This window comes from Aythya ferina, assembly GCF_964211825.1.
Source record: "Aythya ferina genome assembly, chromosome: 15".
Taxonomy (NCBI): Eukaryota; Metazoa; Chordata; class Aves; order Anseriformes; family Anatidae; genus Aythya; species Aythya ferina.
In genome coordinates, this window is record NC_140314.1 from 4,238,967 (window position 1) to 4,265,687 (window position 26,721).

A 26,721-nucleotide genomic window follows, 5' to 3' on the forward strand; every position below is an offset into this window, starting at 1 on the left:
ACAGAGATAGTCATTTCTGAAACAATTTCCCTGTTACCAATTATATGGGACATGAGGAACAGAGCACCATCACATGACACTGCAGCAGACTAAAATCCCATTTTTTTCCCCCTCCAACGCTGAAGTGCTCTTCTTTTTTTTTTAAATCTTCTCCTAGATTTATCCCCCACAAGGATATAATTATGTTAAAGGAAAATAGATTGCCAGGAGCCATGAATGTCTTTGGATAGCTGCCATAACTTTATCTGTAGATCTTCACAAAGAGCTACTCCCACATGAATCACTTCTGGAGAGAGAAAGGGTGGAGGTGGGTCGCAGGAAACCAGAATGCATAGAGGAAAGAAGCCCTTTCCAGCCACATTTATTTTTATTTTATCTGCTTTGAATCCTTTCAAGAGTGAAAGTTCCTTTATTTTACAAATATTTCTTTTTCTCTTTGATCAGCAGCCACGAGATTTCCCGAATTCACAAAAGGTCGAGGCTGTGCCCGGGCTGGCCCTGTGTGCATGCTTTCTTTGAGGTGTGTGTACAATCACGCTGCTGGCAGGGGGACTCTAAAGCTAACAAAGGAGAGAATGGTTTGTTGGAAGATTTATTAGCTCAGACTCCTCCTAATTCCCAGTGACAGAGCAGCTGAATGTCCCCTTTCCCTGGGGAGGGATATAAACCCAACATCTAAATGGCAAAAATACTTGCATTGATCAAGTATTTTGCTCCATGTTAGTTTTCCATTGCTATTCTCATATTGGTGTTGAGAATTTTATTTTAATACGGATGTATGAATTCCAGACCTCTGACTGGTAGCATGGATCTTATTGTTGCCTATCTTTTGTCAGGTAATGCAGTTTGATCAGCCATTTAAGAATGAATTGAAATGTAACCTTCATTTCTTTGACCTCCCTACTCTCTTAGGATATCCTGTTTCAAAGTAATTATAGTTTGCTAAGACTGATTAGTGACTTGAGTGAGGCATATAGATCCTTCTGTCCTCTGCAAACTCTGTTCTCTAATGCTGTTTCCTTAACTATTGCACTGAAGACTTAGTTAAAAGCTCCAAAGCAAAGTTCTCATTAGCAACCTACAAGAACAGTGCAGAAGCCAAGCAAGTCTCCATAATATCGCAGAGCTTTAAGGAAATGAACCAGAAAAACTGAAACTAAATGATTAGTTAATCCAGCAAACTGCCAAACTGTACTTTAGAAGATCAAACATTAGAAATTATAGAGTTTCTGGTACTTTGCACTTGAACTTCAATAGGAAAACAAGTTTTTAAGGTTATCTGTCTTGGCATCCAAGATCGTGCATCCTCTTTCTATAGCTGATATAACCATATTTAATATACAGCAAATGATGCTGTTTTATGTCTCTAACTAGGCCAAAAGCATCTTTCAATAAGACAGTCTGAATTTTGGCTAAGAAAGCTAGACGGTATGATACAGTGGTTCTCTCCATAGCAAAAAGCACCATAGCTGGAGCACGAAACCATTTTGTGTATAAAATTAGATACTGCAGGCGACATTCTCAGCATGTATCAACTGACAAATCTTGCAGTGACATTGGACCACATTTGAATTATCAACTGATGCTTGGTTGCACCACGGTAACCGCTTCATGGAAGTCTGTCTCTGACTTTCATCAGAAATTGATCCTTGTGACCATGCTTGTGTAGGAGCTGATTTTGAAGACAACTATACACATTCATGTAGCTGAATACCAGAAAATATGAAGGAACTGGTTAGGTGTATCTGAGATGAACTCTTTGAAAATAAGGTTTGTATTTAAAACAAATCAGCCCTGTCATTGTTGCTCTAATAAATCAGATATCTTCACATTTTCTTGTTTTTTCTATACTATACCTACTACATATTCAATTCATAGAGTATGAATTCAGCTTGTTACTTTGTACTTATTTTATGCTGTAAAATCAAGTAAGGTTTTTTTTTTATGTTAGAAATTAAATAACACAAAAACAAAACAAAACAAAATCAGATTGATAAAACCTGTCCTGTTTAAAAATCCTAACTCATCCCCCTCCATTTTTAGCTGCTTGCATTTTTAACCCAGATTTTCATTTAAGGGCTTCCCAACTTTTTTAAGACTGGGTAACCAAAACCCACTGCATTATTTATTCTTCCTTTTTCTTTGTTTTAAGATGTTTCAAATTCAAGTGCTCCAGAATCAGGAGAATACCTGTACCAGCCTGCTCCTTTATTGTTAGAGTGTGTGCTTGCTCAGCTATTAGTGATAAGATCTCGTATCACAGTAAAGTCTTATTTTTAGTACAGATTTTGGACTCCAGTGACTGCATGGTCATTAGATAGCATGAGCTAATTTAGTGCCTGGGCTCTAATTTCTGAGGCTCCTCGGATGGTGTGAAACCCAGAACTGAGAGTTCTGTCAACAAACCAGCTTGGACAATGTCACCTCTGGCCCACTGTGAGGGATGTTTAACATCTGCAGCATCAGTCAAAACCCACTTTCCTAGGACTTTGTATCTATAAAATGGAAAAAGAAATGTTTAGGATACCTGCTTTTGAAAGCCCAGGTGATAAATGTAATTTTTCTCATAATTCAAAAGACAGGTGTAAAAAATGTTTTGACCTCTTTCGCCAGCTTTTGATAATTTTATTCCTATTTTAACCTTATTCTGTGGTACATGCAGGTTAACTGCTGATTCCCTCTCTCATGCAGATTGCCCACGTACACTGCTTTTTGTATACTGCAAATTAAAGAAGATACATCCAAAAGGCTGAGCCCTGACTTGCTCTGTTCAAAAAATCAGATGTTAGTATCAAAGAAAATACATGAAAAAAACCAATGAGTCCTTATGCCTAGATCACAGCTTTGTATTATTTTGATCCTGGTTTCAGTGTGCCTCCTATAATCATTTTCAAGTCAACCTTCTTTTAATACCGCAAGAGAAAATGCCAAATACACACATGTAACCTCTGATCTTTAGATGCTGAGCAAGAGCACTATAATCCTAAGGTTTTATGAAATCACTTAATCTTAGTATTTACTACATTTCAAAAGAAGTGTTTGAAGAGTAGTGGAAAGGAGAAAATGGAGCATGCGGTATCTTTTTATTATGATACAAAACACTTCAAAACTATTTTGTCTGGGTCATGCTATCTCTAACTCCAGTACAAACATGCCCTGTTTAAAATACCTCTGGCAATAGCTTTCCAATTACTACTTCCCAAAAAGCAGCACTTTAATGGAAGGGGATGACTTTGTCTGGCCTTCTTCTCAGCTAGTTCAAAGGACAGTTATCTGAACCAGCAGACCAAATCGTGCACTACACACAGTGCTTCCATTTCACGCCAACCAGCACTGCATGGTACAGAGGGAACACACATGTACCTGTGTCTGTAAGTGTAGGGTACGCATAATATTAAACTGAAAAGCATTTTTATTAAGAAAAATGAGAAAAAATAGTAAGAAAAAATATCAGCGTTGGACCATAGGTCACAAGAAGCTTTTATTATATAACTTTTAAAACATAAGTGTCATCCTTTCTTTTAATCATTCACTTGTAATATGAATTTTAATTTATCAGGTGCATGTAGGGCAGGTTTGGAAACAGGCTATGTGGAAGTTAACAGCTAGAGAGCAGCTTTTCAAGATCTGCTTTACTGTTGCTACTGAGCTAACAATAATTTACTGTTGCCTGAAATTGTGAGTTTGCTTATGGTATTTGAAGTCTCTATGCGAGTATGGATGAATAAGCTAGGCAGTACAGTACCCACGCTCTATGTCTACATGAAGGTTATGTCTATATAACCTTGTGTACACAATTTTAGAAGGTAGTTTTGAAAATGTGTCATCAAAAGCTCAGATAATTATCTTATTTCTATGTGGCTAATCAGCTCTCTAAAATAATTTGTGCCCTTTTAGAAATGCTTGGAGTTTGAAATTAAATTTCAGATAATCGTAACTGCCAGAAAACCTGCCCCATACCAGAAGGAGATAGGGGAAGGGGGAGAATTAGGAGCAATGGAGCTACTAGGGAGGGAGAGGAAGCATGAGATGGCTGCTCAGTAAGAGAAGGCTGTACACAAGCTTCTTGTTGTGCTACCTGTTATGCTGCCAAACTGGGGCAGGAGTGGGGAGAGGTTGTTTTATTTGCTTTAAATAAACAACCCTCAGGTTTATGCATGAAAACATGGTAGGAGTAAGACAAATAAATAAATAAACCCCCTCAAATGTCTACACGTCTTTTTGCCTTCAGTGCGTCTAGAGATTGTTTTTTTTCCTTTCATTTTTGATTTAATGGATCAACAAGCAAAAAAAAAAAAAAAAAGCTGAACAAAAAGGCATAGAATGCTGAAAATTCTCCAGCATGTCCTTCATAGCAGACACAGTGCTTTGACTTACCAGACTCCCGTGTACGACCTCTCACTACTTCACTCCATGGTCCCGCCCCAATGGCATTGAAAGCCTGGATCTGCAGTTCATACTCCGTCCACTCCTCCAGATCTTCGATCGTGTACTCTCTCTCCAGTCGGTTGTTAATAACCTTTATCAGGGTGGGAGACTGCAGATCCGCACGCCAGAACTTTATCCTGTACCCCACTGATTCTGGATTGCCATTATACTGTGTGTCGGGGAGGGGCTGCCAGAGAAACAGACAAAGAAAAGCACAATATTACTACACAGAACACACTGCCAGGGCTTTCCACGCTGTACGCTAAGGCTGTCTAAACTCGTATAAGGCCACAGGAAGGCAAAAGAGAAAGGGGGATTGATTTCCAGGTTTATTTATCTTTCATTTCTCTAATTTCTGTGTTGCTTGAAATTTTCTTTTAATTTTTACCTTTATTTTGTACCACGTAGATATGCTGACAGAACTGTGCCACTTGCTGTGGGTGTATCAACAGAGATGATACCAACAGAATATATTCAGGGCTTTGTGATTAATTATGGAAATGAATGATAAATTGCTGGAGCATGTGACAAATTCATTTATCGTATTTTTTAAAAAACTTTTTTACTGACTCTCTCCCTATTCATTTATCAGCAGAGATTTATTCCAGTATTCTAACTCCTCAAGCAATTTGGGAGATTAAAATATGAAATAATTAGCCTACTTCATGAAGTTTCAAGTTTCTCCTCATAAAACTAACTACACGATGCCACGGATGGCTGAGATTCAGTTCTGATTCACTGGCAAAGTTTGATATACATTAACATTTCACAGCTTAGAAGACTATATCCCGCAGGCAAGCAGGGCTAAAAATGTGACCCTTATTCTGTTGGAAGGAAGGAATTCCCAGCTCCCAGAGGGACACAGATTCACCTGTAGGTCTTGAAAAAAAGAGATTAAACACTTTCAAATGCTGATGTTATCAAGCATGAAAAAGGTATGCCAGGGCATTTTTAGCTGTGGCTGTTGCTCCTTCTGAACCTTGCACAGTTGGACTCACGAAAACCAGGCTCCCAGATAGTGCAGCATGGAAACACAATCTTAAAAGTTTTTAAAAGTCTCTAAAACAACTTTGAGTTAATTTTGATGTAAGACGTGTAGGTCTGGCTATAGTACCAAAGGTTTAACAATGTGGGCACGTTATTCACACAGTAAAGCCATGAAGGAGTTACATGGGTCCTATCAAATGAACTGCAAAGGCTTTTCTACACATCCTGAGGTGATGCCTTCGCGTTTGATGTTTTGGGCTTTCAAGGTTCAGAACTAACTCCTGTTCCATTGACAAATTAGAATTATTCCTGGCTGATGGGAGAAATCCCCTCCTGTTTCTGTAGCCTGATTTTGACTTCTAGATGTAATGAGTTTATGCATGGAAAAGCTAACGTTTTGGCAAAAGAAAACCTGCGCTTCATCAGCTTCACACCACAGTAACCCCAGCGGAAAATCCGACCTAACAGGCGAGAAGAAAAACCATTCTGGAGCAGGTTAATTGCCAAACAAGTCCCAGTGTGGCCACCCTACAGGTAAGTGAGACAGTTAAAGGGGCACAGCAGTGTCATCAATCACTGCATCTTTGCAATTAATCAGTTGTGTCTACGCTTTATCACATAACTCCATAGCCTTTCACATAAATATCTTCCTACAGGAGCGTAACATGCAAACTTTGCTGTCTTTGAACTGCAGCGATTCAGTACGGGCAGGATGACTGTCAACGGCCTGTGTGTACCTTCTGGGGGCTGTTTTATACAGAGCAAACAACTGAGCCCTAGGAAACTGCAAATTGGCTCCAGTATTATATTTCTGTCCCACATGTTGACCCAGACTGTGGAACTAGAGTCTCAAAAGCCGAGGCTTTACACACAGGCATATATTCCCCTGATGAAGTGGCAGAGGCAGTGGCAGTAGGTAATTTAAGTGATTAATAAGGCACTTAAGGTAAGTCTCAGATTTCCGAGTAGTCTGAAAAAGGAAATCATTTTGCCGTCACTCCTTATGCCAAACGCAAGGAAAAAAAATAGCATCGCTGAGCTGGGGACCGCCTCCGCGCCTCGGGCGCTGGCACCCCCCCATCACCACTCGATGGCTCACCACCCAGCGCATCCACAGGCTGGTCTCGCTCGCCGTGCGCACGGTCACGCTCCCAGGGGCGACGTCCGGAGGAGCCTGCAGCGTCTGGATAACCCGCGAGGGCTGGCTCAGAGGGCTGGGGCCCACCACGTTCACTTGCCGCATCCGGAACCTGCAGCAGAGGGACGAGGCTCAACGAGAGGCACCTTGTGTTCCCGAACACCCAAAGGGTGGGAAAACACGAATGGGGTCTCTCTAAATGTTCTGCAAAGGTCATCGCGTGTAGGTCCCCTTTGTATTCACCGCTGAATGGCTGATGGTAACCGTTTTCTGATCCTCTCAGGTATTTAAAAAAATGAAAACGAGATTAGCTTAGGGTCTATTAGAAACTTAGGTATTTGTGTGAGAAATTCACGTTAATTATGCTAAGTCTGATGAGCTTATGCTAGCTGTAAGTGATTTTCTCTTGCAGCACTTACACAATACATCCAGAAAGGTATTAAAATATCAAACTTCAGATATTCTCATTCCCTGTCAATATAAAAAATATTCTGGTGATAACATTTCCCCTCAATTACTGGTTGAAAGAAGCTGATTTATCCCCATGCTGCATTTTCAGGTTTCCTGCACAAGTAAGATTAAGTTATTTAATATGGATATGGTTCTTTAAAAAATAACCTGTCTGCTTGAAACCATCTCTTCTACAATAGAAATCCCTACTGGGTCAGAAGAGATTTAGAGAAATCTTTTTTTCAGGAAGCACCAAATAATTAAGACGTGCTGTACATTTCAGATACTCTCACCCATCATAAACACAAGAAGGTACTGCAATTAGAGGCATCCAGCACTTGCACATAAATACATGACCTGCTCATATTAAACAATTCAATTTTGGACCTAATGACTGAACTTGGGGAAAGGGTGAGCTAGTCAACATAGCTGTGTTTACTTATCTTCCCTGATCTCCTTGGAAAATGCATTAAAGGAAACACATTAAACAAATACTGTCCTTGATTCTAGTGTCAAACCTTGGCACAAAATATAGAAAAGAGGCTGGCCGATAAAGATGTGGTCTGATAATTAGCTTTCATGATTTATTTCCTAAGTAGGTAATAAGTAAAGCTGACTAGAGAACAACAAATCCATTTGGCAACAACACTCGAGGTTTAAAAAAAAATTACATAAAATTGTTCTAGACAAACAAAATAAAAAAGCTCATCTTTGTGAGAGAAAATAGGTAAAATTCAAGGAGCTGCTTTAGTGTACAAATGATGATGAAGAAAATCAGAGGGTTCAGGGGTCACTCTAATATTCAGTAAGTATGTAAGGAAAATGAGTGTGATGCTCCAGAGAGAGAAAAGAGATGTAGCAGCAAAATAAACCAGAAAGTTCGATAGAAAAATGTGTGTATATCTATCTATCTATCTATATCCCAAACTCATCATACACTTTGTTATTATTTGTTAGCCCTAAGACAGTTCTCAATGCCTCTGGTATGTGTGTAAGTGATACTTTGCATGGACACTGAACACTGAGCTCTGGTACAATCTGCACTTTACTATCACCTATGCCTCTTCAGCTTTAAAGATCTACCATTTTGGAGAGCAAAGTCTTTTCAACCTAGGTCATTTTTCTAAACTTCTGTACAAGATATCTCTGCCCATGTACCAAAGTTTAGAAAGAGCTTTTATTTGGAAAAAAAAAAAAAAAAAAAAGATAAAAAGTAAAGTACTTTAATAAAAGGGTGAGGTGTAGGACACTTCAGTGGAGAGTTTGTGTGAAACTCTCCAGTATGTTTCTGGGCTTTTGACTAAGGGAAGAAGACTAGTGGTGTACCAATTAGTTTTAAATGATACAAACTTTACTTTGGTTTTATCTAATGCTAGCTCTCTACAGCACATGGGATAGCTAACTGGCCTTTCAGCCAGGGGAAAATGTACAAAGCTTCTTGTAAGTTGATTTAACACTTGTCACTATATCTCCTTGCCAACGAGACTTTATGTTAGCAAGCTATTTCATAAAGTATTTTTGTTATGATTGAATATCTCAAATTCTCAAATCTTATCTATACTAAAGCAATGCATCACTTGCATTGCATTGATTTAAAAATCAACCTCATTTAACAGGGGTGCACCCATAACATAGATGCACTTCAATCAGCTTAAGCCTTGCATATATCTATTAAGTTTAATTTGGGAAATTCTTATAAACAAAGGCTTCATCTAATTGATGTTACCAAATTAAGCTAAATCAATAAAATGATGTTTGAACTGATGTAAATATGTAATTACAAGTTTGCACCAGTTTAACTACAATTGATTTGTCACTGATTGATGTTACACTGGTGCGCCCTTTAGCTGAGAGAAGTCACAGGAAATCAGTTACTCATAATACCATTTCACTTTGCACTTGTCTTCCCTTTTAAATGTTATGAACTATATTGCATGCAAATTATAATTAACAGTATCAGACAAACAATTTTAAGTATAAACTGTGGAAACAGTGAACCTTTTCCCTTTTGTTCGGATAACAAAATACAGCCAGCTGTTACTGATTAGGAAAGCTGTTCCATGATGCAATTAACTTTTTTTTTCTTTCTTTTTTTTTCCCCCCCACACTGCAGCTAATTACCTGCTGTTCTTACCTGTAATGAGTGTAAGGAGTAAGGTTTGGTACCTCCAGCATCTGAGCATCAGGTTCATTCTCCACCTCATGGAGATTCACCCACTCTTCTTCATCACCTAGTACACCAACCTGTATAAAGAAAAGGTAAGAACAAATATAAAGCAGACTATACGTGTGTGTGTTGCATACCTATGTGTGTGTGTGTATATATATAAAATCTGTGTGTGTGTGTGTATATGTAATTTTACATACCCAATTTTGCAATTTGTGCCATTCAGTGCAATGGAAGGACAAATACTTCTAAACATGTGATATCCATTTAATATTTATTTTCACATAACAAGACATTAGTTATTTGTAAGGCAACAGCATAGCCAAGTTAGCCAACTTGTACCTAATTGGTACTTCACCGGGATTCTCTGATAGGATCTATTCCAGAAAAACACCATGAGTGCTATTACCCCATTCAATCTCACTGCCGCAATACAAAAATATTAAGGAGTAATATAACAAAATGAAAAATAGCCTTGATAATAACTTACATGAACTGATGCATACTAAGTAAGTCTCAATGGAGGTAAAACGCTACACAAATGAAGACAGAGAAACAAGAACAAAGTCAAAGAACATAAGTGTTTTAACCTCATCTACTGGGCTGCACTTAGACCAAGCTCTTCCACATGCAGCGCTTTGTAATAATTAATCACAGCACTGCTGAGAATCAGCCCAACACGTCCCTCAGCTACAGCGCTGTTAGAAGGGATGGAAGGGTGATGGGAGCCAAAAGCATTACTTTCCGTATAGATTTTTGGAGATGATATTAAGATGAATGAGGACTTAAGAAGGAAATCAACAAGACACGAGAGGAAGGCCAGCCTGAAATGGGAGCCTGGTAGGCGGCAGTAAGAGCAGGCAGGGCTGTGTGCTTAAGAGCCATAGAAGGAGATGTACGAGAGGTGGTAGATGTCTGAATTTCACATTGGAGATTCACCAATGTAGAAACACAGAGGACCTTAGAAAATACTCCCTGCTATAATTGCCTAGCACCATGCGCTTTTTTACTCATGTGCTTCAGCCCTGCCACAATGAAAGAGGGTCTTTGCTTCAATTCAATGAGGGAGTGATGTTCTTATCACTATGTTCTTTCACTACAGCTCCAGGAAGATTCCACTTCATCAAGATTTAAGAACATAAAAAATATCCTTTGGGGTAGAACAAGTAGACCAGGAAGAACACGTAGACCATTTCAGCTCCAACACAGCAGCAGCAAGTAGCATTTTGTGAGAGCCGCAATCCTGGCCATAGCTGTAGTCAGTTCCCTCACCCTGCCCTGGTATCCACAATTCTGGGTTGAGGGATATTAGAGGGACATACGCAGCTATTGCTTTAGTATCTATTTATGGACTTCACGTCCATTAAGGTGACTAATCCTTTTTTAACCTTCTGACACTATCTACTTCCACAGCCTGCTGTGGCAACAAATTTCAGAAGCTCAAGACCCAGTGTGTAAAGAGCTACTCTTTTTAATCTTTTTTAAATAGATCCCTACAAGTTCTGCATACTAGCTACAGCCATTGACACTGTCAAGGCACTTGATAAGCAACATAGCCCAAAGTATCTAGCAAATCCCAAGTATTTTGAACAGAAAATGAGGTTTCTTGCACTCTTTCTTTCTTTCTTTCCCCTACAGGAGAAGCCGCCTGATTTATTTATAGATGTTTTAGTTCTTTGCTCACTCAGGAGTTGATGTGCTGCATATTTATGTTTGTGCATGAAGAAATGACACAAGGAAAATTAGGCCAAAGAAATAAGTTCTGCATTGCACAGCAAAAGGAAGCCTCTGTGATCTTCCTAGCAGAGGACTCCTTTCATGGAGGAACGTGGTTGCAAAGGTGTTGGTGGGTCTTTCAGTCTTGATGGGTATCACAGACACTGCTAAACACCAAAGATCTTATAATCTACACTGACATTTATTTTATGGGCCTTTGAAATTCCCAGTCCCAACTGTACTCCAGAAATTCTAGTGAAGTTCATGGATAGAGAAGCTTAAAGGAAGCATCTTGAGACAGGTCCGCATGGTAAAACAGAACAGACCTAAACACAACACCGAGACCAAAGCGATGATAGAGATGTTTTTTCACAGAAACACAGAACACTATTAAAAGAGTTTCTGATTAATTCTGTAGAATGCTTATTTTTACAAAATTCCTTGCTCTTAACAGTATCTCCTCAAAGTGCTGCAGTAATTGTATAGCAACAATTCAGTGTTTTGGAGACTGCAAATAATCTCCAGTAGTGAGTTAGAGTCTTCTTTTTATATTCCAAGAACAATAAGAGCTTTTAAAATATTTCTTGCATAGGGGAAAAAAAAAAAAAGACCACAGGTTTCGATCATTATGCAGCAGCAGGCAGGTCATTAATACGCATTAAGGACCACATGGTTCAGACCCAGAGGCCCACAGGGCTGAGAACAATTGACATTGACTCAAGCTTGAGAGGTGTCCAAAACCCCTGCCTGTTTTGCAGATATGCATTTACCAGCTGGCTGCAAAGGTGAAAATATTAAGGATCTTTTACTGATTGAGAGCTGGTGAAAGCTTTTATGCTCACAGGACTATGGCAAGCTCCCCAAAGGCTATCCCAGGAGATAGCTTTCTAATTTTAAATGCATTCCCTGCTAGGAAGGATGGGTGTAGCCTACTAGGAAATGGCAGATGCCAACCAAGCCCGCTATACTGATTGTCTCTGAGCTCAGGAGCCAGCTGGCAACAGGTGGCCACTACTTGGTTCAGGAGCTGGGGGACCCTGGGCAAAGCAGCAGCACAGACAATCCCAATTAACCTCTTGCAGACTCCTTCTCTGCTGAAAGGCAGTGATAGAGAGGGAGCAGGCGAAATCAAGCACAGGCGTATTTCTGTAATTCAGGAAAAAAAATAAATAAATTAAAAACAAATAGTTCAGGAACTTGCTTTATTTAGAATAATACCTGGTAATGCTCCAGGATCTGCAGTCAGCATTTCACAGAATCACAGAATCACAGAATTTTCTAGGTTGGAAGAGACCTCAAGGTCATCGAGTCCAACCTCCAACCTAACACTAACAGCCCTCCACTAAACCATATCCCTAAGCTCTACATCTAAGCGTCTTTTGAAGACTTCCAGGGATGGTGACTCCACCACTTCCCTGGGCAGCCTGTTCCAGTGCCTCACAACCCTTTCAGTGAAGAAGTTCTTCCTAACATCTAACCTAAAACTCCCCTGGCTCAACTTAAGCCCATTCCCCCTCGTCCTGTCACCAGGCACGTGGGAGAACAGGCCAACCCCCACCTCGCTACAGCCTCCCTTGAGGTACCTAAAAAGAGCGATAAGGTCACCCCTGAGCCTCCTCTTCTCCAGGCTGAACAAGCCCAGCTCCCTCAGCCGCTCCTCGTAGGACTTGTTCTCCAGGCCCCTCACCAGCTTCGTCGCCCTTCTCTGCACCCGCTCAAGCACCTCGATGTCCTTCTTGTAGCGAGGGGCCCAAAACTGAACACACTACTCGAGGTGCGGCCTCACCAGAGCTGAGTACAGGGGGACGATCACCTCCCTAGCCCTGCTGGTCACGCTGTTCCTGATACAAGCCAGGATGCCGTTGGCCTTCTTGGCCACCTGAGCACACTGCTGGCTCATATTCAGCCGACTATCCACCATCACTCCCAGGTCCTTCTCTGCCTGGCAGCTTTCCAACCATTCCTCTCCCAGCCTGTAGCTCTGCTTGGGGTTATTGCGCCCCAGGTGCAGGACCCGGCACTTGGCCTTGTTGAACTTCATGCAGTTGACCTCAGCCCATCGGTGCAGCCTATCCAGATCCTCCTGCAGAGCTTTCCTACCCTCAAGCAGATCGACACACGCACCTAACTTGGTGTCATCTGCGAACTTACTGAGGGTGCACTCGATGCCCTCGTCCAGATCATCGATGAAGATATTAAAGAGGACCGGCCCCAGCACCGAGCCCTGGGGGACGCCACTAGTGACTGGCCTCCAACTGGACTTGGCTCCATTCACCACGACTCTTTGGGCCCGGCTATCCAGCCAGTTTCTAACCCAACGAAGCGTGCGCCAGTCCAAATCAAGAGCAGCCAGTTTCTTGAGGAGAATGCTGTGGGAGACGGTGTCAAAAGCCTTGCTGAAGTCAAGGTAGACCACATCCACAGCCTTTCCCTCATCCACCCAGCGCGTCACTCTGTCATAGAAGGAGATCAGGTTCGTCAGGCATGACCTGCCTTTCATAAAGCCATGCTGACTGGGCCTGATCGCCTGCTTCCCCTGCAAGTGTTGCGTGATGACTCTCAGGAGGATCTGCTCCATGAGCTTTCCTGGCACTGAGGTCAAACTGACAGGCCTGTAGTTTCCTGGGTCTGCCCTCCGGCCCTTCTTGTAGATGGGCGTCACATTTGCTAGCCGCCAGTCGATTGGGACCTCCCCTGATAGCCAGGACTGTTGATAAATGATGGATAGTGGCTTGGCCAGCTCCTCTGCCAGTTCCCTCAGTACCCTTGGGTGGATCCCATCCGGCCCCATCGACTTGTGCACATCTAAGTGCCGTAGCAGGTCACCAACCAGTTCTTCAATTCTTTCAGAATTTGGGCCATTCTGCTACTGAAATCAGTAGCACATTTAAGAGTGTCCTGCTTTTGTGGGGATTTTTTTTCCAAAGCAGGAAGACTGGAGGGTGAACAGCTCTAGGGGAGCTTGGTAAACAGCCTGGGGACTTCTGCATGACTTCTGCCTCATGAGGCCAGGCGATTCTAGGTCACTGTTACTCAGTACAAGTTTCACTTACTCAATTATCTCAGAAATGAGTCTTGGAACAGAAATTTCAGTGATGGACTCCTGTATTTTTAACTTTTGCAAGATCTATAGTAGGTTCTGAGTTTCAGGCTCTTGAAGGAAAAGGAAATTATTTTTCCTGAAAAACTGTGATGTTAGATCAGAGGAAATGTATCCGTTTCAAAAATCAGAGTACAAAGGGATTCCCACGAGGCAAAAAGAACTGTGAGAAATGGTTAGGATAAGAGTCCTACAGGGGGCCAGAGAGTCCACTGTGAGCCAGCCTGCATTACATAAAGTTAATTTGGAGGCTTATTTCTCATTGTTGTTTTTTGGATGACAGTAAATGCAAAGTTCAGAAAAGGATTATGTTTGTGACAGGTGCACATGTATTCGTCTGTGCATTGTTTTAGGAGGCAGATGAGAACACCAACTGCTTTGCTGTTGCCATCAGCATAAAAACTCCTTAAGAAATGCACTCTGCATCTTAACAGTTCTCAATATAATAGGGCCGTGATCCCCAGGAGATCTGCGGGGACTGCCACAATTAAAATACCTACATCCGCCAAGTCACTTCATATGATTCTCCATAACTATCAGCCATCACAAGCTGGCACATATATATTTCCATCTCTAGGCTGGTCCCAAGGCATTATGTTCAATAAAAGGGCACATTCATTTATTATTACAGAAACGAGACAGTAAAAAACAATATTGGAAATGATGTCAGACCCCCTTTTCTACGCATTAGTTTCTCCATTTCTAAATGGAAAATTTTACATATCTTGTCAATTGATTTAACGTTGTCTGATGGATACTATGTGAGTGAAGTTGCAGAATTTTGACTTAAAAAAAATCAAAAACAAAATTTGGAGTGTAAAATCTTTTTTTTTTTTTTTTTTTTTTTTTTTTATGACAGTGATGCTACCAAAATTGTGAACAGTTATTAAGAACTAACTGCAGGATTGGGAAACACAATGTTTCTGTACATTATAGAGGTACCTTGTGTTCCACTATAGTTCAAGATATGTCAGAGTTTTCATTATAGAGGCTATAACTCAGGCATTTGAAGTCACTTTGGGAGAAATTCGGTTCACAGGATGTCAGCCTGGGTGCAATTTTTTTTCTTACAAAATCCTTAAATCGATTCACCCATTTTTGATTTAAAGATTGGCAAAGGCATAAAATTGTCAGAGTTTCAGACACTTTATTTGCCAGCTCTGAAGTGAAAACGACACCAAGAGAATCACCTCATACAATGGATGAATCCTATCTGGGTCACTGACTTAACCCACAAAACCAGAAAATTCATGGCTAAAGTTACAGATGTCCCAGCTCATGGTTTTACAAGAGAATACAGTGAGAATACTTTAAAGGTTTTACTACTTTGAAACTTCCCTTTCCATTTCTGCTGCTGCTCACAATAATATTCAAAGGAAATCTTTCTCAAAACAGCAGAAAGGCTTTAAGCAAAAACTCTACATTAGTCCATATACTCATCAATTAATGTTAACCAGAAAACAAATCAAACTTGGCAGAAGTTAGTCAGCTTCTCTAATCAGCCCATAGAAAGCTAAAACATGTGGACTACCTACCAAGGCACAGTTACAAAACTCTCATTTATATAATCTCACAAATAAACCACAAGAAAAATATGCTGAAAGTGGGCTGCAGCACAGACAGAGTGCAAACATGAAACCATGTGAACACTAGCAGGGATTCATACTCATTTGTGGTTGCAAATTGCCAGAAAAATATGTCCACAATAACTCGTCAAACTGCATCTGAGTTCAGGATGATTGGTGGCAATAAGAACTTACTGAAATTCTTTCAGATGAACATGTTACTCATGCCAATCCCACAAGACAGTTACTGCTGGACCTTCTGAACAAGTTTCTGCAAAACCTTTACAATACATTAGACCCTCTTTTTCTGTAGATTATACTGTATGTAATGGAAGAGCAATTTTAGAAACACTTTTAAAATGGCATTGGTATTTTTATTTAGCAGTTTGGAAATCCACTTTGCTACAGTTCTCTCAGTCTAGATGCAAAGATGAAGAAGAAACTGCTGCTGATTTTTTTTTTTAATTTTATTTTAAGAAATCCTTCCAGAAGTACAGAAAGGAGCTTTACCAGAAACACAGAAATGAGATTTTCAACACTTGGTATTTCAGTATCTAGTAGCAATAAACTCTTAAAGACCTAATTTTCCTTCTTATGTTCGCTGACACAACTGAGAATTAGTTCCACAGAGGATCCCATGAATTTACACCCCAGCACAAAAAGCAGAAGCCAAGGCCATATGTACAAATTTTCACACAAACTGGAATTCCCAGCTGTGTTTTCATACAAATTATTCATGAAGTATTGGATTTCAAAAATGGCACTTAGCCAAAATGGAAAATTTGGAAGACTTTCTAAACCTGTCCTCATCAACAAAACCTCATGCCACATGAAGGAAGAAAAACATGTTGGTGGCAGTGTGTAGATGTGTGTGTGTAACTTCTAAACTTCTGTTTAGAAAATACTGTGGGTAGGTTGGGTATAACCACTGCCCTTCAGCATAACACAGTCCCCAGGAACAATTATGGTAATATGTGCTAAAATACAGATGATGCAACAGTAGTCTGCATCACGGCACAGAGGTACCTTTGCTTAGAACAAATGTAAGTGGAAGGTCTAAGTGAACAATTGGGTTTCACTGGAAGCTGTTTTGTGAACACGTGTGTCTCTGAAAGGTGAAGCATAAAAACCCATGAAGTCCAGGTGGTAGGTCCATGGCAGCTTAGATCCAAGCCAGGATGTAGGCATTCCTGCCCTCATCTCTGATCCCACCATCATGTTCTCATCTCCTCCCCTACAGTGATGCTCTTCTGATCACACACAAATCCTGAGTGGAGTCGAACTGTCTGAAAGTCATTTGTTCTTGGCTGGATCACGTCCTGTAGCAGCTCGGGATATGGCTGCACCAGAACTGGTGCAGGCAGAAGCTAAACAAGAGGAAGTCTTGCTGGGGGTGATGGGGATGACAAAAGAGAGCAGGACAACAAGACCTCTTGGTCTACACTGGCTAAAGGTGCTGTGAAATTGCACTTTGAGAGAGAAGTTTAAGTTGGAATGCTGGCAGAAAAGGGCTGTGAACAAAGGATTATATGCGGCTGTCATCCTGGAAACAGGATTTGCTATATCCGTAAGGAATCATCAATTTCTTTGCATAACTGAAAAGATTTTTTGTTAATCATGTGAGCAAGATTTTTTTTTCCAAGTATTAAATCCAATTGGAACAACATTTCTTGCTGTGCCAAAGCTGAACAGTGAGGTATAGCGCAGGAGAAACTTGCCAGGATAGCTGTGGTGAAAAGCATGACAGACTCTGCTGTGATTTTGGCTGTGCCCCTTCCCCAGATGGAGCAAATATTGGTGGACGCAAGATCTATAAGAACCACCAGTCTTTTAACTTTACTAGGGATGCATAGGATGTTATGGTGTTTGTGAACAGGAGAGATCCTCCCTTCTTCCATCCCCGCACACCAAGAACCCTTCAACCACTATCTGCACTTGGGGCACTTCAAGGATGCAGATGAACGTCATGGTAATTATTATTGCAGTTTTCAAGTACTCAAATATATTTCATTTCAGTGGCTTTCTGCAACTCATGTGATTACAGAATTAACAAATTCCAAGCCGTATCAATGTGGTGCTCCAGCGCAAAAATGTTTCTCAGAATGTGCCAAGCCACCATATTATAGGATTTCAGTGTTTAATTCTGTAATATGTGATCATGTGTATGTAAATTGTACAAAATGTACCAACTTGTTCACAACAGTCTCATTACCAAGTGAAGTGATTGTATCAACATGTCTAATTGGTGACGATGATTTAAGAAGTCCAACATTTGGTCTTAAAAACAGATTATATTATTTATAAAGATCTGTGGGTGGAAAGGAAGAAGCAAAGCTCATCTGTCACGAGAACAAATGAGGAATATATAACTACTCCAAGGCATAATGACAGCAGAAAGAGGGATATTGTTTAAAGCCGATGAAGAGAATTCATCCTACTCATATCTAAAGACCTGGATAGAAAACCTCAGTATATTTCATTACAAGACAGCACATATGCACTCAGTGTCATGAATAATGGTATCTTTACTGTTCGGGTGCAATTCTTCCTGTACTTCTGCTCTATGTGATAATAATTTTAGTTTGCATCTGGTTTGAAAACGCACCTAACAGAACCTAAACTCAGGTTTCAAACCATTTTTAAAATAACTTAAACGTGCTGAAGAGCTTTGATACAATTAAACAAAAACTGTAATCCAAACAGAAATTCATTACTTGGACCCTTTTCAACTCCTTGGAAACTTCATTAGGAGCCTTTCATCAGGGACATACCTGGCCTTCAACTATCCACTTGCAGATGGAGGTTTTGCCGTCATAACCTGGCCGGAATTGAAGTGTAGCAGAGCGAGGGCTGATGTTAGAGATCACCAGGTTGGACGGAGCACCTGGAAGTTCTGCAGAAAAGAGAAATAAATACACATGAGAGGTGGAAATGCTCTTGGTAATAAGGCCCTATAACAGGCTGACATTCAGTGTTTCAGCATATAGAGCACCTATTACTATAGATAAAATATTGGTTTTTTTTTTTTTTTTTTTTTTTTTTTTTTTTTTTGGCAGAGTATTAAATAAAGCACTACTATTTCTGCTGCTCTGAGCACGCACCACATTTTACAGATAAAAAGAGAAGAAAGCCCCTCTACAGAATTACAGCTACTATTTTAGAGAAGTTGAGTAACAGACAAGGCATGGTGGCTCGGGGGAAAGGTACTTCCCAGCTCCAGATCTGCCAATCACTTGTCAAGTCACCTAGTTTCTCCGCACTTCTGTAGAATTAAAATGGCAATAATACTTACTTAGTTCTTACGGTAAACACAGCTTTAATATATTAACAACTGAAAAAGACTACCTGAAAAAGTTTTTCAGGTAGTGTAAAGGGAAGACTTTATGCTTCTCATACTGACCTGTAATAGGTGGGTTTTAGGAGCTATTTCTGATGTTTGAATAAAGCTAAAATATATATATATATATATATTATATAATATATATATAACATATATATTATATATATATATATTATATTTTATATATAATATATATTATATAAATATAAATATATATATATATAATTTATATTGTCAATAAAGAGGGTGACCTTCTATGGGGAAAAATCTGGATCTCCAATAAGATCTTTGCCTCACATCAGTCAAGCTTAGAGTGGCATTTACATTTTTAATACTATCTGAATTATCAACAAAAGCAAGCTCAGGAAAGGGATTAAATGTAGATTGTTTAGAATAAATTCCCAACAGTACCTGCATTCGTAAGTAATGGAAATTAGTATTATAATCAGTAATCATTCATAATGTTGTACTATGTGCAAATGCAGCAGGCAAAAAATGGGCAGATTTTTGGCACGTATTTCAAGTACACATGAATACACAATATTTCTTGATTCTTACTTCACATTTGTGGGAACTATGATCAATAAACTAACTCTGACCAAACAGGATAATGCTGTTATCTGGGTAACAACAGGCAGCATGGCATTGATCCAGTCTGCAACTTGTCACAATTACCTGTGATTAGGGAAAAGAAAGGCAAGCATACTTCAAGACACACAGAAAAGTTCAAAAATACTAGAAAGGGGAAAAAATTGATTACCATCAGGGATGTATGTTAGCTGTTCCATTTTGGAAAGTTCTACTTGTACAGCCTATAAATTAACTGAAACTGCTGTTTTGAGGCTTGAAATGGCTTTTGAGTTTGCTTTCTATACAGGATGAAGGAGAGTAACGAATTTTAAAATCCAAATGAAAAATGCTAAATCAAACAATTCACAGGTACCTAAAATGCTAAATCAGACAATGGAGCATAGGACTACCTCTTCCCAAGTCTTTTTCAAGCCACAAATGCCAAACCTTGCAAATATTTTAGTTTCATTATACAAATGTCCTCTCACAGGTGACATAAGCTATACTACTTATAAATAGAGAAACTATTCCCTTTTAACAGCATTCAAAGTCTATTTTTCCCAAAAAGCAAAACTTTCTGATTTGATTTCTTCTTCTTATGTTACCTTGTAAATATCAATAGATTCTGTATGGTATCCACTTCATTACTTTGACTGCATCATCTTGCACACTCTACTTTTTTTTTTTTTTCCATGTGTACAAAACAACCTCAATTTTCTGGTAATTTCAATTTGTGAATGTATTCATGTTAATATTTTAATCTGTTCTAAGAATTAACTTTAAATTATGTGGTAAAGAATTCTGATGCTTTATAAACCCACCCATATTTATTATCACAGAATCACAGAATTTTCTAGGTTGGAAGAGACCTCAAGGTCATCGAGTCCAACCTCTAACCTAACGCTAACAGTCCCCACTAAACCATTTCCCTAAGCTCTACATCTAAACGTCTTTTAAAGACCTCCAGGGATGGTGACTCCACCACTTCCCTGGGCAGCCTGTTCCAGTGCCTCACAACCCTTTCAGTGAAGAAGTTCTTCCTAACATCTAACCTAAAACTCCCCTGGCTCAACTTAAGCCCATTCCCCCTATATATTATAACTGAATCAAAGTCACTTGTGATCTTTGGAATACATGTGGAATGAGCCTGCTTTAATTTGTTTCATGATATTTTACCAACCTGGAGGCACACCAGAAGAGATGGTGGAGGATGTGACCCATCCACTCCCTTTTGCTGTCACAGCTGCCACCTCGATCGTGTATGTGGTGAGAGATGACAGCCCCGTGATCTTGTACTCAAGTGTTGTGTTGGTTAGCGTGCGGGCAAGACGAGATTCATTTCTGCCATACACCTCCCAAGAGATCTGATAGCCTGAAAAATAATTACACAAAGTCAGGGGGCTGTAACAGTGGTGGGAGTCTAGTTTTTCTTCTAAAGCACTATTATGCAATAACCCAGAGACTGGTAAATTACTGCTTCTGCAAGATTTGTTTGTGGTCTATTGTAGTATGATTTATTTCTTACTCTACTCCATTACGTAAATCTTTTGTGAACAGTAAAAAAAAAAAATAAAAATAAAAAATTGAGGTAAACATTGGCTAAAATACCAAGGCATTTTTCTACTACGTTTATTTCTAACAAGCAATTGACATAAATACCCAGGGGGTGTCATCTGCCCATCAAATTACAGGTGGGGGAGGACATGGAGTCTCAATGGCCTATTTGTATTTTTCTATGAATATACAGAGCTTGCTGTGAAATCTCTAGGAAACCTGGGGATAAACTCAAAGAAAGGTGGACTTTCATTTTGTGAACCCCACGAAACGAATAGGAAGAAACACTGTAAAATATAACATTTTCTCACCAGCCAGAATATCTAATTAAAAATCTACATGCACTTATACACCTACCCCTTTTCCAGGCTGAAGCAACCTTCACTGCTATGTATCTACAAATCTAACAATAATGATCATGCAGAAACATTGTGGGACTCTTCTAGGAACCAAAAAAACCCTACTCCCCACTGCTTGTTCCTCGCACAAGTCCTTTAGCAAGGTGAATCATTATCCTTTCTTTCAAAACTGTAGTGTAGCCAATCTATTGTCCAAAACTGCACTCACCCTGACCTCCATATTATTCTTATATCACAACCAGGCTCTGAAACCCTTTCCTTTTTATCACTTTTATAACCATTTGCCTTCCAAGAACTTTTGAAACTTTCTACTGTCTGATTTGCTCAATTTTTACCTCCAAATCTGCTTGTCCTTCTCCTGCCCAGTCCTACTTTATTCTCATTTGAACCCACTTGAACCTTACTGTGCCAGTCTCCGGAGAGCGTGTCTGAAAAGTTTGCTTGATTGCAGCTCTCTTTGTGATTTGACTCAGGGGAAAAAAAAAATACACATAGCTCTTGAATGCCTGTGAAATGGAAGTGAGTGAAAAGGACTAACAGAAAGGAATCCCACTGAGAGAGCCACGCATGAGGCAAGCTGGCTAGAGAAACTCCTTACTGGGTTCCTGTTCCCATCATACGAGATGAGGAATTCAGACCAGTTGTGGGGGAGGAGGGTTTTTGTTTTGTTTTGCTTTCTTTTTCCCCCCCCCCAAACATAAGCTGATTAACATATTGAACTAGCAAAATACCTTATGGTCTTGATCAACAAGGAAACATCACCTCAGGAGCTAAACGCTTGGTGAGACACACATTTGTGAGAGAGCTTGAAAGGTGTGATATGGCATCCTCCCTCTGGTGCTAGCTGCCATCACTGACGGAATCAAGTTAACATACTTGTGCATGAAAATGGGCTCAGAGTAATCACATAGTAGTTAATTATGCTTCAAGTGAAAGGACAGTGATAAACAGCCAAGAGGCGATGCTTCAACCAGTCCGGCTACATTTCAACCACTCGTCTGACTACAAACTACCTAGGGGAAGGAGAAAAACTCCCGAATGCTCACCTGGAGCCAGTTTTAAGTGTCCGAAATGTCCCATCTGTTAAATAGGATTTAATTAAGGCAGTAATTTACCAATATCTCAGAGACTCTGCAGTGATTTGAGGCTCTCTGCTTGAGAATCATTTACCAGTGATCAGTTTTTATAGTACAGGCAAGATTAAAATCTGCATGAAGATTTTGACAAAACTTAAGGACTTTAAGGACTTTATAAACAGAGGGTGAACTGAAAGGTTGAGTGAGAATCAACGAAGGAATTGCAAACAGAACCACATCACTAGCATCCCCTCTCTTTCAAAATCTATGCTTGTTCCAGACAGGAGAACGTGGATGAGTGAGAAACAGTCTGAGGAAGGTGCCCTTGTGCATTTTCCCACTTCTCAAGCTGTGGCACTGAGGACACAAAACCAGCAGCTGGGAGCCCAGCCAGCTCCCAGGAACGTCTGCGTGCAGCCGTGGATGGGGCAGAAGCTGGGCAAGGGCCGTGCAGCGGCTCATCTGTCTGCCTGGGAGCTGCGGGTGACCCTGCCGTGCCTGCTTTGAACCCTGTGCACGGGCTGGCAGAGGGAATCAAGGAGTACCACCCCGGAATAAAACAGAATGCATTGTTCAGAACAATAAACAGAATAAGAGATAAGCAGCAGACTTCTAATGCTCTCCCTGTCTGTTTGTGACTCACAAACGATAGGAAGTTTCCTGTGCCATGCACAAGACAATCTGAAGTGGCTGAGATTTCTTCTCTCCCATCTAGATAAACTTCGCATATACATCAAATGTTGGTGATTATTCTTTGAACATTTTATGTTTTCTCCCTTGTGACTACAGGGATGAGACACAGCTTTCCTGCCCATTAGGCACATAGTCTCTATGTATTTATTTACTGAAAAAAAAACGTTCACCAGGAAAAATATCATAAATTCACATGCAGACTGAAGAAAAGGCAAAGAGGCAGCATTTACTGTGGATATTTCAGTCCCGAAAGTATAGTTAAATTCTAGTATAAACACAGAAACAGAAAATACATACATATATGCCGAACTGACACAAAGCCAAACGTAATCATGCATAACAAAACCAGATGAAAAAACGCTGAAGGAAAGGAACAACAACAGGCGTACCCCCAAGTAGCACTTAAGCCACAATGACTGACAGATGGGCAGAACTTTAGGACATGTGGTTGGTAAAAATGTGCTCGCTGATTTACAGACGTGATCACTGCCAGCAACACGCACAGGGAGTCCGATCGGGCTGGGCAGAGAGCGCTTCCTCTGCCTTTGGCGTACATGAGAGCAGGAGAGGTGCCGCAGAGCCCACCCGTATGCTTTGGCTCTGCATCCTCTCCATAAAACGCTGCCTAACAGAAACTAATGACCAGAAGAGTTTCAGAAATAATTTTCCGTTGATCTGGAGTAAATTCTCTACAAGCAAGCAGTACACCCAATCACGAACTGTCCATCTACATCCAGGTGCTCATAAATCAGTGTTTACTGAGGGAGGAGGAAGATACGGAGATTTACAGCAAGAGTAATGGGCAATTTCCCAGAGCAGGCTGGCTGCCGGGCACCACCCTCCGTGTTTTCCTCCCCCCAGCTCCGGTGCACGGAACAAGAAGTTCCAGTAAAGATATCAATGAGCAGAAATGAAGAAGAAATGCCTCCCTGAGCGCTCAGACCTCCAAGGGGCTCTCTATAAACCTCTGAGGTACTCAGGGGCATGAACAGTTTTGCTGCTCTTCTAGCCCAAATGTAATTTGCAGCATTAAGGACATTTTTGTTTCCGTATATACTTTGTTGGGCATTTTTACATCAGTGTTCCTTCATGAAGGATATAGCTTCTCGAGTTCCTTCTCGCTAAAACAATTTGCCCCAACGATAACACAGTTAATCATTTCACTCCACTGGTTTTCAACGTATTCTGGGAGGTGGCAGCTCGTTTCTAGGAAAGCAATTCTGCAACACTAAACACAGTGCTGCTAATTGGTGCTTTACAAGGATGAATATTACATCATCTTGCTTAGATAACTAGATTTAGATTTAGGTACCTAAATTTAAGCACTCGGGCTTGAAGGCTTTGGCCATCCTTACTGAATCAATACTGCTCTGCTTTCAGAAGTCATTAGTTTCTGATCTTGAACCACTTAAATCAATGCATATTTCAGGACAGCTACTATGGTAAAAAGGAAGATGATAATCTGCGTAAAGAATCCACATGTACTATAAACAGCACGGAAGACATGCATAAATGGTACATGTGAAGAAAAGACACTGACAGAAGCAAGTCCAATCCAAATACTCAGCCCTGTCAAAATTAAAACGTTTCATGAAATTGGACTGATATAACATTTTAATGCTCAGGAGCCAAAAAAATTATTTTGTTTGTTGTTGTTCTGTTTTGTTTTTTGTTTTCCCCTAAAATATATTTACTTTCTAAAAGTATTATGATACTTTCCTTAAAATTAAATGTTGATACTCCCCAAACAGAGTATTTTGGTCCACATAAAATTACCTTCTCCCTTCCCAACTATGATTTTAACTTCAGCAATTTTAAATTTGGGAGCTTTGTTGCACTTCAAAACCTTGAAAGCCTTTGTTAAATAGAGTGTCCACCCTGTGCAACAGTAATAGGTTCCCTTTTGAAAACAATACTGCCTCTGTTGATAAGAATTAGAGATTTTCTCAACTATTTATAGCTGCCTTTATGAAAAATAATGAAGTTGCTGATGTTACATCTACATTGGCACACAATAAATAGATAAATAGCATGGAACTGTCAAATAGCCAGCTCATCAAAGAAACAAGAGAGTTCTGAACTGCTGTGATTGTTTATACAAAATTAAGTAATGACATGCAAATTCTGTCATGCAGTCCACAGCCAGACCACTTGATCACAGATGAAGGATACTGCTGATTTCAGGCTTGGACTTGATTGCAAATCTTAGCAATGCCAATTCAGATTTTGCAGCTGTAAATTCAACATAGGAAACCCCAACCTCTGTGGCAAAGGACAAACACCGTCTCACAAAGTTTCAGAGATTAAGTAACAGAGGTGGAGGTCGTGGACAACTTAACAAGACTGTAGACTCCGTGGGGAGCTGATTTCTAATACAGGTTGCCATTTCAGTGACCACAATCATGAGCTGCCAGTAATTGGACCCGTACTTTCTATAATGTGCCCTAGCTGACATTTCAATTACCCAAAAGATGAACCAGGAAACCAGCACTCGCAGCAGCCAGTTCTCCCTAAATGCTCTATTATGCAAACATTTTTTTCACTGCAATGATACATTCCTCCACCACCACCCCCTCCAAAAAAAAGGTAGCAGCTGATACTTGCCTGTAATGATGCCATTTTTCTCTACAGGTTCTTGCCAGCTGACCTTGAGAGATGTGTCCAGAATCTCAGTGAAACTCAGGTGTCCCACAGCTCCTGGCTCTGGCAATCAGAAAAGGAAATCTGTTAGCAGGAGAACCCCACTCACTTCTGATCTGATTCATGTGGCAAGGTTAGGGCTGAAGAAATAAAACACTGAGCCGGGGCCAATAGAAGCCTGCTGGAAACATCAGTGAGAGCTGCAGGGGAGAGGGGAGAATGCAAGGTGTTAAGAAGCACTCTGGCTATCATCACATAAATTATTTTATCCAGTCGCCATCCTAACTGTGCAGAGAACTAAAGTGAGCGGCAGCAGGGGACTTGCACACAACGTGTTCTCTCTCTTTCTTCTTGATCTAATCTAATTAGAACAATCAAGCTGGCAATCCTGGAAGTGATTGTGTTTGTTGTTTTCCCTCCACTACAGCATGCTGTGGGTACCCGTGCTGCTGTGGGCAGCTCCTCAGGCCTTGTGGCTGTGAGCAACACCACCTGCACAACCCTCATCTGGAAAGAGCCTTTTGCCTATGCAAGGTCAGAGCAAGGACAGCATCACTACTTGGATAGACTGTCTCAAAACAACTCTAAAAACGTCCAACATAATGGCAACTACCTTCTGTAAAATGAATACAAGTGTGTGAAACTTTTAAAGGATTTTTATGATGTAGCTCAAGAGCTCTTAAAAATTTCAGCTCCCTGGTGTGCAATGAAAGAGCATAAAATGGAATGACTGTCAAGAATATGCCATCCTCCCTCAATTTTGATCTTCAAGGAAGACATCCTGACTGATTTTTGATCCAACTGCGGTTCTGTCTTCAATCGATGTACTGGAAAAAGGAGTTTTTGTTCACTTTATATTCACTGTGTTTCTGTCATTGGATCCCTGCCTGAGTATCCTCCAGCTCCACTGACATCAGTTGGCAATTTCTCGTCTGCAA

General features: G+C 40.4%; 1 protein-coding gene across 5 annotated transcripts in view; it reads right to left on the reverse strand.

The window, feature by feature from the left end:
* SDK1 (sidekick cell adhesion molecule 1) overlaps nt 1–26,721 on the reverse strand; it is a 398,013-nt gene that overhangs the window by 76,751 nt on the left and 294,541 nt on the right. For all 5 annotated transcript variants that reach the window (XM_084536274.1, XM_084536275.1, XM_084536278.1 and 2 more), the window contains 6 exons: nt 25,748–25,846; nt 20,642–20,833; nt 18,323–18,444; nt 9,138–9,247; nt 6,515–6,665; nt 4,378–4,615 (listed from right to left, as the gene is read on the reverse strand). In XM_084536274.1, coding sequence (XP_084392400.1) covers nt 4,378–4,615; nt 6,515–6,665; nt 9,138–9,247; nt 18,323–18,444; nt 20,642–20,833; nt 25,748–25,846 — 912 coding nt within the window. The remainder of the gene's footprint in view (nt 1–4,377; nt 4,616–6,514; nt 6,666–9,137; nt 9,248–18,322; nt 18,445–20,641; nt 20,834–25,747; nt 25,847–26,721) is intronic.